The sequence below is a fragment of the Schistocerca americana genome, chromosome 5, assembly GCF_021461395.2.
Source record: "Schistocerca americana isolate TAMUIC-IGC-003095 chromosome 5, iqSchAmer2.1, whole genome shotgun sequence".
NCBI classification, from domain to species: Eukaryota; Metazoa; Arthropoda; class Insecta; order Orthoptera; family Acrididae; genus Schistocerca; species Schistocerca americana.
The window spans coordinates 235,393,934-235,409,622 of NC_060123.1; the positions used below are offsets into that span (position 1 = coordinate 235,393,934).

At 37.8% G+C, this 15,689-nt stretch overlaps 1 protein-coding gene across 1 annotated transcript in view; it reads right to left on the reverse strand.

Annotated features, from left to right (window-relative positions):
• Positions 1–15,689, reverse strand: part of LOC124615980 (fatty acid synthase-like) — a 394,674-nt gene that overhangs the window by 108,919 nt on the left and 270,066 nt on the right. Inside the window, exons 23-24 of the mRNA XM_047144185.1 lie at positions 15,276–15,455; positions 12,280–12,364 (exon numbers count right to left, since the gene is read on the reverse strand). Of these exons, the coding sequence (XP_047000141.1) occupies positions 12,280–12,364; positions 15,276–15,455 (265 nt within the window). The remainder of the gene's footprint in view (positions 1–12,279; positions 12,365–15,275; positions 15,456–15,689) is intronic.

The window sequence follows — 15,689 nt, forward strand, 5'->3', positions numbered from 1 at the left end:
GGAGTTACTATACTGATTTCAACTGCCTTAAACATAGCCTTCATCTCTTTCCATGCTCTGTTTCCTTGTGCTAGTGTCAACCATTTGCACTGGGTGCATTTGTGTTTATCTCTGGGGTCATCTCCATGCAGTGTTCAAGCTCTCTGCTCCCCCGTAGATTAACTTGCACCACATTGAGTTTCATTCCTTCTTCTGAAATTTAACTCCCAGGCTTTGTTACTGAGACACTGTCACCTCGTAAAGCTACATTTATGGCAATGTGATGGTTCATGACACTGTTTTGATGGTGGTCCTGAGATAATGATGAACAAAAAATTAATGATACTGGCATAAACATCAGCATTCATCCAGCATGAACTGTTGTAATCATCAGAACAAGCAGCATGGTAGCTAACTTTATGACAGCACAAAATTAGCAATGACTTAGACAAAGTAGACAAATAATCATGAGAAAGTCCAACCAATGACAACAAATAATTTTTTTATTGGATCATGAAAAACAAAACACACATATACAGATCAGGCTGCAAATAGCAGTGTGGATATTGATGAAGCAGATGTGCTGTTACCACTTGCAAAGTCAGGGAACATTTGTACAAAAACATAGAACCTAAAGAGGATCAGGTAATGAGGATTAGGATCGAATGTCTAGTGACTCTGACAACCATGTTAGTCTTGAAGAAATTAGTTGAACCATCCAATCCAACCAGAAGAATGAGAGTGACAGGGTTTGAGGAAATTTTGAGGGAAATAATGGAATATTTTAAGGCACTAATGGAAAAAATAGATGCTGGGTGGTAGGTGAAACACAAGTGCAATTGAAGACCTAAATGTATGAAATGTAGGAAAAAAATACATAGTTGTAATTTCTTACAGGATATAATTTTCCTGTGTAAGTCATTCTTTTATTTTGATATTTAGTTCATTATTCAACTTTTAGCTTATTTTGCCATTATGTGCATTATCAAACTACATTACAGTGATTCTGACCACAGCATGTGTTTTCTCACTATGGTAACTATGATAACATATTTTAATGGATTAAAACAGTGACAAAACCTGCATGAGGGTTGAACTTTTGCCGCTTTACACATGAACTTCCCATTTGGGATGGATGTGCCTGTGTTCACTATTGTTGTGTGAAACTCTTATTAGGGATTCCATCACATGTTGCTTTTTCCCCACACTGATGTACAGGATATAATATGGTGTAAACATTACAGCTTTTTTTGTGTTGTAGCTTGATAATTCTCAAGAGTTAGCTAATTGCTAAAAAAATGAAGTACAGTTTTTATTTCAAAATGAAATAAAAGCTTATGCAGGAAAATAATTTCCTTTAAGAAATACATAAAAACCACTATAAAACATAGAAGCCATAGAACAGTTCAACATGGAAACCACCAAAAATTAGAAACCTAGGGAGACTAGGTCTGATGAAATGAATGAGAAACTGGAAATCTGGAAGTAGGATATTTGAAAATGAGCAGAGAGAACATATCTGAAGCAGGAATGGTGGCTGACCACAAGATATCCAGTCAGAATGTGGAGCAAGCTATACTATTGAAAATGAGAGCAATGCAGTATGTATCAATGAGAGTGAACTAAAAATCTGATGAAGTTAGATAATGGCATTCAGTGTAAAATGTACTGATGCGTCAAAAATGCCAGGCACAAGTGCTAATGATAAAGTTGTAATAACAAAGCAATTAATAAAATATTATAGTGAATTTAGATGAAGTTATTCTATACACAAGCAAGATTGGTCAGGCTACAAAGTGCTGAATGGTAGCATGTTAAGAAGCAGTAGAAATGATTTTAATATGCTAAGAAGTTATAATGAACAGGATGTAGCAAGCAAGCCAAAATCTCAACATGATGCAGAGAATAGGATTATGTTAATGAAGATGATTTATTAACAGTTGCTGAATGTGAGAACTATGTCTGAAATACCTGCAAGAAGAGCGAAGTTTATGATAACATGGAAGCAATGTGAACACGTGTAGTAAATAGAGGGTGACAGTTATTGAACTATACGAAATAAAATCATCATAGCTTCCGAACAGTTTGCATTAGGATGTTCAAATTGCATGGTTGGCTGTGGATCATGATGGGAATTAGTATATGTATGCATGGTCTGGTTTAGCAATGAAGCCTACTTTCATTTGGATGGGTTCATCAATAGGCAAAATTGGCACATTTGTGGGACTGAGAATCAGCACTTTGCAATCGAGAAGTCTCTTAACCTTGATTGGGTGACTGTATGGCGTGCAATGTCCAGTCACAGAACAATTAGTGAGATATTCCTTGATGGCATGGTGACTACTGAATGGTATGTGAAGGTTTTGGAAGATGATTTCATCCCCGTCATCCAAAGTGACCCTGATTTTGACAAGATGTGGTTCATGCAAGACAGAGCTTGACCCCACTGAAGTAGGTGAATGTTTGGTGTCCAGGAGGAGCACGATGGGGACCGCATTCCGGCTCTGGGGTACTCAGAAGTCACTGGTGTGGGCCTCGATTAGGCACCATATTCTCCCGATCTGAACATATGAGACTCTTTATTGTGGGGCTATATTAAAGACAAGGTATACAGCAATAACCCCAAAACCATTTCTGAGTTGAAAACAGTAGAAATAGTTCACAACATTAGGTGATGAGAAAAGCTTTACAGTGTACGAAAGATGTTTTACAGTGTACGAAAGATGTTTAAAGATAGGGTGGCACAATACTTGCCATGAGCTGTAACTATGATAACTGGAAAATGTTATAAATAAGTTGTAGTACTTTCCTCATAAAGATTCTGAGAGGGGGAGAAATTAATCTTATATTCACTACATAATTTCAAACACACTCAATTATAGGAAGTACACTTGTGATAGGACAAAAATTGGTTGTAATTAATATGTCACAAGGACTGCTGCAGAATTACATCTGTAGGGTCTCCTAATAATCAAAAAGGAACAGCATCATGTTTTTTTATTATTCCATGAGAGAAGAACTAGTAATAACTTAGAAAAATGTAAGATTTGGAGTGAGTTTGTTACAGTCATTCCCCAAGTATAAATCTGGCTGAGATAATTATCAATACGTCGATGTCCACCTAAGCAGTCCATCACTTCTTATAACTAAAAAAAGTTAATTTATATTGCTGGATCGGACTATGTTCTGTACAATAAAAAGAATTCTCTAAGTGTGTGAGCTGCTTGATTATTGAGGACTTTGGATGAGCATAACACTCAGTTGCTATATTATTATTGGAAGATAAACTGAAGCTAAACCTAATATTTACCCAAAAAAGAAGAATTTTGGCCAATTGCAATATACAGAATGTACATTCATATTTCTAATTTCTCTTTTAAGAGTGTCTATTATATTCTACGAGTAGATTTACCATCAATACCCATTTAATTTAAAAAGCTTGCATTTATATGTATTCCTAAGCATTATGGTGGTGCAACTTTCTGGGAAGAACTGCTTGCTGAAGCTATGGAGTTAAGGGCATGTTCATTGGCATGTGCCTGAGTCCCAGCTCCTTGGGAGCCCTGAAGACCCCAGCTCTACACATTTTCATAGAGAACAGTTTGCTTCAAATTATTAATTATGATGAGGTAATTAATAGGTTTGTTTAACAGGAAGAAAGAAAAAAAAAAAAAGAAGGAAGGAATGAGGATGTTGAAAGATTATGTAAAAGCAAACTGTAGGTAACAATTTTCTCTGTTTCTTTCATGAATAATATTTCAGTATCTAGATGAGCTTTGGTCTTTCTGCTACCCTTTTCCAACTGATCTAAAACGTGATTGCATTTGTACACTAGAAAAGTGTGCACTGTTTTAATGTATTGCAAAACCCTGCTGGTACTTCCCACTGAACATGCACTAGTAAACTTAATGCATACTACCAAGTTTGTTGGCATTTTAAAACAGGAGATATGTATTTTTTTATGTTAGGGACTGAAAACCAATGTAATTAAGATCACACATGAAATCTTCTTCATTTGGATGGCTTGTTAGATGGATTCATATCATAAAACATCTTGATTAATGTAGGTGCCATTATGGCTTCACACATCATTAAAATCTTCCTTAAACACATCAATAAAATTTTCCTTAAAATGACAAAATCTAAACATGACATAATTAAAAACAGTGTTTCATCATTTGTGGCCAGTGTAATTGATAGATGGCCAGAAAACAAAGGTGTTACACAATTACAACTTAGTAACTGACAGACTCAGTATTCAGATCATTTTATAACAGAGATCATCACATACAGTATATGTTCCTGTAACGTTGTACATCTCAATAGTAAGGCAGGTGATGCTCATTACAATGTTCAAGAAATACAACATTCAGCATTTAAGTAGTATACACATGTATGCCCCCCCATGAACCATGGACCTTGCCGTTGGTGGGGAGGCTTGCGTGCCTCAGCGATACAGATAGCCGTACCGTATGTGCAACCACAACGGAGGGGTATCTGTTGAGAGGCCAGACAAACGTGTGGTTCCTGAAGAGGGGCAGCAGCCTTTTCAGTAGTTGCAAGGGCAACAGTCTGGATGATTGACTGATCTGGCCTTGTAACAATAACCAAAACGGCCTTGCCGTGCCGGTACTGCGAATGGCTGAAAGCAAGGGGAAACTACAGCCGTAATTTTTCCCGAGGGCATGCAGCTTTACTGTATGATTACATGATGATGGCGTCCTCTTGGGTAAAATATTCCGGAGGTAAAATAGTCCCCCATTCGGATCTCCGGGCCGGGACTACTCAAGAGGATGTCGTTATCAGGAGAGAGAAAACTGGCGTTCTACGGATCGGAGCATGGAATGTCAGATCCCTTAATCGGGCAGGTAGGTTAGAAAATTTAAAAAGGGAAATGGATAGGTTGAAGTTAGATATAGTGGGAATTAGTGAAGTTCGGTGGCAGGAGGAACAAGACTTCTGGTCAGGTGACTACAGGGTTATAAACACAAAATCAGATAGGGGTAATGCAGGAGTAGGTTTAATAATGAATAGGAAAATAGGAATGCGGGTAAGCTACTACAAACAGCATAGTGAACGCATTATTGTGGCCAAGATAGATACAAAGCCCACACCTACTACAGTAGTACAAGTTTATATGCCAACTAGCTCTGCAGATGACGAAGAAATTAAAGAAATGTATGATGAAATAAAAGAAATTATTCAGATTGTGAAGGGAGACGAAAATTTAATAGTCATGGGTGACTGGAATTCGAGTGTAGGAAAAGGGAGAGAAGGAAACATAGTAGGTGAATATGGATTGGGGGACAGAAATGAAAGAGGAAGCCGCCTGGTAGAATTTTGCACAGAGCACAACATAATCATAACTAACACTTGGTTTAAGAATCATGAAAGAAGGTTGTATACATGGAAGAACCCTGGAGATACTAAAAGGTATCAGATAGATTATATAATGGTAAGACAGAGATTTAGGAACCAGGTTTTAAATTGTAAGACATTTCCAGGGGCAGATGTGGACTCTGACCACAATCTATTGGTTATGACCTGTAGATTAAAACTGAAGAAACTGCAAAAAGGTGGGAATTTAAGGAGATGGGACCTGGATAAACTAAAAGAACCAGAGGTTGTACAGAGATTCAGGGAGAGCATAAGGGAGCAATTGACAGGAATAGGGGAAATAAATACAGTAGAAGAAGAATGGGTAGCTTTGAGGGATGAAGTAGTGAAGGCAGCAGAGGATCAAGTAGGTAAAAAGACGAGGGCTAGTAGAAATCCTTGGGTAACAGAAGAAATATTGAATTTAATTGATGAAAGGAGAAAATATAAAAATGCAGTAAGTGAAACAGGCAAAAAGGAAAACAAACGTCTCAAAAATGAGATCGACGGGAAGTGCAAAATGGCTAAGCAGGGATGGCTAGAGGACAAATGTAAGGATGTAGAGGCCTATCTCACTAGGGGTAAGATAGATACCGCCTACAGGAAAATTAGAGAGACCTTTGGAGATAAGAGAACGACTTGTATGAATATCAAGAGCTCAGATGGAAACCCAGTTCTAAGCAAAGAAGGGAAAGCAGAAAGGTGGAAGGAGTATATAAGAGGGTCTATACAAGGGCGATGTACTTGAGGACAATATTATGGAAATGGAAGAGGATGTAGATGAAGATGAAATGGGAGATATGATACTGCGTGAAGAGTTTGACAGAGCACTGAAAGACCTGAGTCGAAACAAAGCCCCCGGAGTAGACAATATTCCATTGGAACTACTGACGGCCGTGGGAGAGCCAGTCCTGACAAAACTCTACCATCTGGTGAGGAAGATGTATGAGACAGGCGAAATACCCTCAGACTTCAAGAAGAATATAATAATTCCAATCCCAAAGAAAGCAGGTGTTGACAGATGTGAAAATTACCGAACTATCAGCTTAATAAGTCACAGCTGCAAAATACTAACATGAATTCTTTACAGGCGAATGGAAAAACTAGTAGAAGCCAACCTCGGGGAAGATCAGTTTGGATTCCGTAGAAACACTGGAACACGTGAGGCAATACTGACCTTACGACTTATCTTAGAAGAAAGATTAAGGAAAGGCAAACCTACGTTTCTAGCATTTGTAGACTTAGAGAAAGCTTTTGACAATGTTGACTGGAATACTCTCTTTCAAATTCTAAAGGTGGCAGGGGTAAAATACAGGGAGCGAAAGGCTATTTACAATTTGTACAGAAACCAGATGGCAGTTATAAGAGTCGAGGGACATGAAAGGGAAGCAGTGGTTGGGAAGGGAGTAAGACAGGGTTGTAGCCTCTCCCCGATGTTGTTAAATCTGTATATTGAGCAAGCAGTAAAGGAAACAAAAGAAAAATTCGGAGTAGGTATTAAAATTCATGGAGAAGAAATAAAAACTTTGAGGTTCGCCGATGACATTGTAATTCTGTCAGAGACAGCAAAGGACTTGGAAGAGCAGTTGAATGGAATGGACAGTGTCTTGAAAGGAGAATATAAGATGAACATCAACAAAAGCAAGACAAGGATAATGGAATGTAGTCTAATTAAGTCAGGTGATGCTGAGGGAATTAGATTAGGAAATGAGGCACTTAAAGTAGTAAAGGAGTTTTGCTATTTGGGGAGCAAAATAACTGATGATGGTCGAAGTAGAGAGGATATAAAATGTAGGCTGGCAATGGCAAGGAAAGCGTTTCTGAAGAAGAGAAATTTGTTAACATCCAGTATTGATTTAAGTGTCAGGAAGTCATTTCTGAAAGTGTTCGTATGGAGTGTAGCCATGTATGGAAGTGAAACATGGACGATAACTAGTTTGGAAAAGAAGAGAATAGAAGCTTTCGAAATGTGGTGCTACAGAAGAATGCTGAAGATTAGATGGGTAGATCACATAACTAATGAGGAAGTATTGAATAGGATTGGGGAGAAGAGAAGTTTGTGGCACAACTTGACCAGAAGAAGGGATCGGTTGGTAGGACATGTTCTGAGGCATCAAGGGATCACCAAATTAGTATTGGAGGGCAGCGTGGAGGGTAAAAATCGTAGAGGGAGACCAAGAGATGAATACACTAAGCAGATTCAGAAGGATGTAGGTTGCAGTAGGTACTGGGAGATGAAAAAGCTTGCACAGGATAGAGTAGCATGGAGAGCTGCATCAAACCAGTCTCAGGACTGAAGACCACAACAACAACAACACATGTATGGGCTGTATTGTACCAAAATGGAACTCACATTCTGCTCCAGTATAGGCCACATACGTGTATTCTATCTATGAGCCAAATGTTGCATTTGTTGAACACTGTAATAAACATGAGCTGTCATACTATTCACATGTACCGTGTTACAGCTAGAGATGTAAATACTGACTGTGCCAGTTATGAAGTTGTTAAGGCAGGACACCTTTGTTTTATGGCGTTGTTCCATTACACTGGCCATGAATGCTGAAAAGCTATTTTAAATTATGTCTTGTATGGGTGTTGCAATTTTAAGAGAGAGATTTTAACAATGTGTGAAACTGTAATGGCACCAACACTAATTGAAAATGTTTTGTGATTTGAAGATGGCTAGATTGTTAGCTGAAACTAGTAATCCATCCAAATAAAGAAGATTTCATGTGTGATCTTGACTTCATGGGTTTTCAATCCCTAACATAAATTTTAAAAAAAATCCATAATTATCAAAAACATCTATGCATATATTCCACAAGACACCTCACGGTGCGTGATGGAATGTGCTTCATATACTATTGTCGTTTCCCCCCTTCCTCTGAAAGGGTGCAGCCAGTTTCCTTCCCCGTCCTTAAAACAATATGAACTTGTGCTCTGTCTCTAATGATCTCACTTTTGGCAGGAAATTAAACCCCGATCTTCCTTCCTTTCTTCTTTATTTGCCCATTTTTCTGCTCCAATAAGCTGTTAATGCTGCACTGGAAGAATACCTGTAGAGAGCTTCTGAAAGAGCTTGAATCTCACCAGTTTTCCTTGCATGGTCTTTTAGCGAGATATACATAAGAGGAACCACTATGCTGCCTAGTTCTTCTACAAGGGGCATTTGAAAAGTCCGTGCAAAAATAAATACTACTTATGTGTTTGGGGTAAACCTTTTTTATTTTTCGACATAGTCTCTTTTTAGACTTATATACTTCGTCCAATGCTGTTCTAATTTGTTGATCCCTTCCAAGTAATAGGAATTGTCCAATTCTGCAAAATAGCTATTAGTTTCTGCAATCATCTCCTCATTTCAATAAAATCTTGTCCTACCAGCCATTTCTTCAAATTGAGGAACAAATAGTCGTCTGAGGGAGCCAAGTTTGGAGAAAAGGGGGGATGTGAAACGAGTTGGAATCCTATTTCGATTAATTTCGCGACCACAACTGCTGAGGTGTGTGCTGGTGCATTGTTGTGATGGAAAAGGACGTTTTTGCGGTCCAATCGCCGGTATTTTTCTGGCAACTCGGTTTTAAAACAGTCCAATAATGATGTATAATATGCACCTGTAATATTTTTAACCTTTTCCAAATACTTAATGAGGATTATCCCTTGCGAATCCCAAAAGACAGTCGCCATAACATTTCCCGGTGAAGGAATGGTCTTCGTCTTCTTTGGTGCACATTCTCCCTTGGTAACCCATTGTTTATATTATTGTTTGGTCTTAGGAGTATAGTAATGTATCCATGTTTCATCCACAGTGATGAGACAATGCTTAAAGTCCTGCAGATTCTTCCTGAACAGCTGCAAACCATCCTTGCAACACTTCACACAATTCCGTTTTTGGTCAAGTGTGAGCAATCACAGAACCCATCTTGTGGATAGCTTTCTCATGTCCAAATTTTTATGCAAAATATTATGTACCCATTCATTCAAGGTGCTCACAGAACAAACAATCTCATGCACCTTCACTCTTCTGTCATCCATCACCATATCATGGATTTTATCAATGATTTCTGGAGTCGTAACCTCCACAGGGCATCCAGAATGTTCAGCATCACTTATGCGCATATGGCCACTCCGAAAATTTTTAAACAACTTATAAAGTGTTCTAATTGAAGGTCGCTGTAATGTATATCAAGCTTCTCTCTAGTCTCCTGAGACGTTTTGCCTTTCATTAAGTAATGTTTAATCACCACATGAAATTTGTTTGCGTCCATTTTTTGACAATCACTTGATTCACATGAACGCCAAACACAAAGAAATAGACAAATATAGCTGAAACTTGGTGTGCATTCTTTCCAAAGATGCTGCTAACTAGACATGTCCTCGATATGCACCAGTGGTGCCATCTCTTGGACTTTTCACTGACTTTTCAAATGCCCCTCGTAGGAACATGTGCTCTCAGAATTTTAACAGTAAGTGTAAATCATGTCTTTGTGCACAATGCCTCTAGCATCTTTCACTATAGTGGATGAATATATCCTTAAGCCATTGATGAAACGTGCTGCTCTTCTTTAGATCTATATTCTCTCTATTAGTTCTAGTAAGGGTCCCAGACTAAAGAGCAATACTCAAGTCTGAGGTGAATGGTGGTATTGTAAGCTACCTCATTCTTTGATGGACTACACTTTCTGAGCATTCTTCCAATGAAACGTAGTACAGCATCTGCCTTTTTTGTGGCTAGTTTCATGTGGACATTACATTTCAAATAGGTCTGTGTACGTAGTTCCAGATGTTCAATGGACGTCACTGTTTCCAGTGATTTTACAGTGATCATGTAATCCAAAATTAATGGATCTGTCCATATATTTTTGCAGACTACGGAATATTTTTATGTTGAGAAACAACTGCCAATTCATGCTACAAATGTTGATCCTATGCATGTCTTCCTGTGTTTCACTGCATTAATTTTTTAACATTTCAGTTTTCCTATAAACATCATTGTCATCCAAGAACAGCCCCATGGACTTTCTGACATTATCTGCTTGACCATTTATATGCATTCTTAACAGTAGTGGTCCCAATAGCATTCCCTCTTGATACATCAGAAACAACTTTTCTGTCAGAAGATTTCTCTCCATTAAGAATGAGTTGTTACATTTGCTAAGATCTCTTCAATTTAACCAAAAAGCATGTCAGATATTCAGTACACTTGTATTTTGTTTCCAGATGACAGTATGGAACTGTATCTACCACTATTTGGAAGTAAGGAATGTCACGTCACACTAAGCACTGACATCTATTGCCTTCTGGATCTCGTGGACAAACAACAAGTTGAGTTATACAGGATTTTTGTTGATGGAATCCATGTTGTTTCTTGTACAGGAGATTATAAGTCTCAAGGAAAGTATAATACATTAGCATAAAATGTATTCAAAAATTCTATAACAAACTTTTGTAAGTAACATAGACTTACAATTCTGTGCATCAGTTCAACAACCCTCTTGAATTTTGGAATGACCTGTCCATTTTTCTGTTCAATTGGAACACCTCATTCCTCCAACAACAAATATTTGACTGCTTTAGAAGAGGGGCATGTTTCTTCACATACTCTCTGTAGAATTGTACCAGTATCTCCACTAGGTCCTGTCACCTTTTTACTGATGAACAATTCCATATTCTACATTCAAATCACTTATCTCAACATGTATTTTGTTTTTTGTGTGATGTCAGAATGAAGGAACCATAGTACAATCTTTCTCACTGAACAGATTTTGGAATATGAAATTTAGTATTTCAACTTTCTCTCTGTTTTCTTCTGCTCCTGTGCAGTGGTCATTTAAAGGGGCAACCATGCAACTTGTACCAACTTTCCTTCTACAAAGTGACCCTGCAAGTGTTCTTCAATCCCCTGTAGGTGGGTTTGGACCAACCATTTGAGGCGTATCAAAAGGTGCTGTGACATCGGGGATTCCTGGCTGTGTCAAAGTTACCACAGGTGCAAAAGCTTTCTCTATAAGTGCTTTAAGCAGTCTGTCATCTGTAGGTAACACAGAGTCCAACTGTTTTGGAGAAGGTCAATTCCCACTGTGTTGGTACATCTTTATCTGCTTTCAGCAACACACAATAAATATACTTCTATCCCAAGCTGTTATTATACTCATCTAAGTACCATTGCTATTCTGCTTCTGATTATCAGTTACTTGTCAAAGTCTGGAGACTACTGATTATTTGTTATGGCAGCTAATTCGAACTGAGATAGGTGAATGTGGTGCTTTGGTATTGTGAAACTATACTACAAGGTCAGATAGTGCTTCACTGGCACTCACAAAATACACAAACATTTAGTGAAAGGAAATGCACTGCTCAACACAGATAACAATAAAATAGCTATGGATCACTTTCAGGTAGAAGCATGTAATTAAATAAACTGATTAAAGTGGATGCATGTAACAAAATAAAAACTAAGTATTTTTGCTGCTGCCGAGAACAATGCTACAAAGTCAGCTCATATGAATTTAAAAGTGAACCTCCACAGACTGTGCCAGACGGGCTACTCAGTACCCTACACCATGTCATCCTCTGGCAACGGAGTCGTTCACATGCAGCATGGAGACGTATACGATCAGCACACTTCACTCCCAGCCGTTGTCAGTTTCCCAGTCCTAAGTACCACTTTTCTCTCTCAAGTATCTCCTCAGCTGGCATCATTCCAGTTGAGTATAAACCCCAGAGTTTGAGAAGCAGTTTAAATATTTTTTAAAGTAAATAGCTAAATTTTGAAAAATGCTTTCATTATCTGAAGAAAGTACTTCTATTCACAAGAATTCTATTTACTTATCTCTCATACCTGGATTGAGATTACACAGATTATGACATGACCTATTTATTCTCTTTTTAATAGTTTTAAAACTTAATATTTGTTTTACTTACAGATTGTTCTTTCATTTCTGTGTCACTGATGACAGATGGGTCCATTTTGTTAAGGCCAATGTAGCTCAGGTCAGTATCATTGACCCTGAAATTTAGTTATATTGTAAGATGTAACCTTCTTCAGTTAATTCAAATTGTTAATACAGATTTAGTTAGCTCTAACATAATTAAATTCAGCATCATTTATATGAAAATAATGGTTAACACTTCCAAAAAACTATTTCATCAAATATATGACATTGTTTCAAATTGTGCTAAAGACTGAAAAACAGCTACAATTATGGAGTTTGTCAGAAATGAGACATTAGAAAATGTTTGGTTTGCATAAACTTTGATCCTTTCTTCTTGAGTTAAAAAACAACAATGCCTGAGACAATCCTGGATCACTGATATTATGGCACATCACCTGAGGGTGTCTGGTTTGATTCTTCATATCATAAAGAGTTTTCATCTCTGGAAATTTACAGGCAAAAGAATATCTGGTGTTACACAGTTTCTAATCGCCTGATTATTCACAACTGATCTAATTTAAATTCTAAATGTCTCTGCCATTTCAGGTGATGTTAGGGAATAATTTCCGGTTGATGACACCATCATAAGGGGAAATTAAACTTTGTGAGCCTGCCACACCATCTGAGAAGACTAAGTACTGGATTTCATCACAACTTCTTTCATTTCATCATTTACAGTAAAAAAGTCTCCATTCTTTGCACTCACTAAACACATGCCTCTTCTTTCTACCAATGTTGTTACAGCTAAGTCAAGTGGCTCTAGTTCTTTCCTGAAATTTCACTAACATCTCAGTAAAAAGGAGGTGCAGAGTTCTCTTCGTTATGTGTCCATGCAACATAAAAAATCTAAAATCTATCCTGTGTGTTTTGGATTTACTTCACATTTGACTCACTTCACTACCTTATTAGGCTTCTAAAATGATAGATAGGTGCTTCTTTATCTGCAAAGCTAAAAATTAGAATAAGGAAGGTGTCTGTTACAGGCCTTTATCCATTAATGATGAAAAATGGCTGGATTAATAATTATGATGACCATTCTTATTTGAAGACATGTAACTTGGTTCAATGAGTCACAATGATACTGTTTTTACTGCAGAATTTGTTTATGTCTCAGGAACTCTCTAGACTTTCTTTCAGCTGAATTCTGTAATGGTTTATGCAGTCATACTGTGATCTCTAGTGATTCCGTTCATCACATTAAATGGTAAGGCAATTGGCAAGGTGTATGAAAATACAACTTCCCAGTAGGGGATTTCAGTCATGTAAATGACAGTCATCTCTCACATAGCTGTAATACACCCCTTATGGCTCTGATGAGTTAAAGTATGAAGTAATATGCTTCCCAAAACAATATAGAAGAAGAATTGAACATTATCAAGCCACTGTGATTTGTATTGGAAGTCCAATTATGGATCATTTCACTCTGTAGCATCTCCCATAAAATTGGAATAATTTCTTTCAAACATATATTTCTTCAAACTCTTTGGCCAATTTAAAGGCTTACATGTGTGAAACCAAAGAAGAATTCAGGCTGTGTGGATGAGGTGTTAATATTATTTGTCCATCTCCTGTAGACCCATTGTGGGTACCTTTAAAAATTTTACCAACATTTTATACAATGAAGAGCCAAAGAAACTGCTACACCTTCTTAATATCGTGTAGGGCCCCCCACCATCACACAGAAGTGCTAATATTTGAAGCAGTGCTGGAGGGAATTTACACCATGAATCCTGCAGGGCTATCCATAATTCCATAAGAGTACGAAGGGATGGAGATCTCTTCTGAACAGCAAGTTGCATGTCACCTCAGATATGCTCAATAATGTTTGGTGGGCAACGAAAGTGTTTAAAATCAGAAGATTGTTCTTGGAGCCACACTGTAGCAATTCTGGATGTGTTGCATTGTCCTGCTGGAATTGCCCACATCTGTTGGAAGGCACAATGGACATGAATGGATGCAGGTGATCAGACATGATGCTTATGTATGCGTCACCTGTCAGAGTCGTATCCAGACATATCAGGGGTCCCATATCACTCAAGCTGCACACACCTCACACCATTACAGAACCTTCATCAGCTTGAACAGTCCCCTGCTGATATCCAGGGTCCATTCATGAGGTTGTCTCCAAAACCTTGCATGTCCATCCACTTGATACAATTTGGAATGAGATTCATCCAACCAGGCAACATGTTTCCAGTCATCAACAGTCAAATGTCAGTGTTGACAGGCCCAGGCGAGGCATAAAGCTTTGTATTGTGCAGTCATCAAGGGTACACAAGTGGACCTTCGGCTCTGAAAGCCCGTATTGATGAAGTTTCATTGAATGGTTCACGTGCTGACACTTGTTGATGTCCCATCATTGAAATCTACAGCAATTTGCAAAAGGATTGCACTTATGTCATGTTGAATGATTCTCTTCAGTTGTCATTGGTTCCATCCTTGCAGGATCTTTTTCTGACTGCAGCGATGTTGGAGATTTGATGTTTTACCGGATTCCTGATATTCTCAGTAGACTCATAAAAAGGTCGTATGGGAAAATCCCCACTTCATCGCTACCTTGGAGATGCTGTGTCCCATCACTCATGCGCTGACTATAACACCATGTTCAAACTTACTTAAATCTTGATAACCTGCCAGTTTAGCAGCAGGAACTGATCTAATGACTGTGCCAGACTCTAGTTGTCCTGTATAGGCGTTCCTGACTGCAGTGCCATATTCTGCCTGTTTACATATGTCTGTATTTGAATATGCATTTCTATACCAGTTTCTTTGGCACTGCAGTGTAATATGAACTTCACAGTTGTTTTAATGTTACACAACACATACAAAATGTCACACAGGATAAAAAAATAGGCTCACTTGACTAGTTTGTAACACAAGGCTAATGAATAGAAAATTTAATTTCATTTCTATAAAACAGAATTCATATGAGTGTTAGTAATAGCTACCAACCAAGAAGCATACAAAATTACTTTTTATTTTTACCTTAAATGTACAGATGCTTCCTCAATAAGAGTATTTGCCCTTAATGGCAACACACTCCTAATGGTCCCCCATGAACTTTCAGCATAAACATTAACTGTTAGATCTAGAAGAAGGTGCTGCTTATAGAAGTTGTCAGATAAGGAAAATTCTGGTGCAGTCTCATCCAGAATGAAAAAGTACCTAAGAAACAAACAACAACTATATAAATTTCACAGAAATAAAAAGAAATACATTCACATTAGCCCCTCTTGCATTTCTTAGTATATAAGTAGCTAGCATTAAAAAGATAATAATAATGTTCTGTGAAACTTCTGAACCATTAAGTAGATATCTGTCTGAAACAAAATTTGTATTGCAGCACAGGTACATGACAATACACTAATCATTAAGCTTACAGAACTGAACATTATCTCT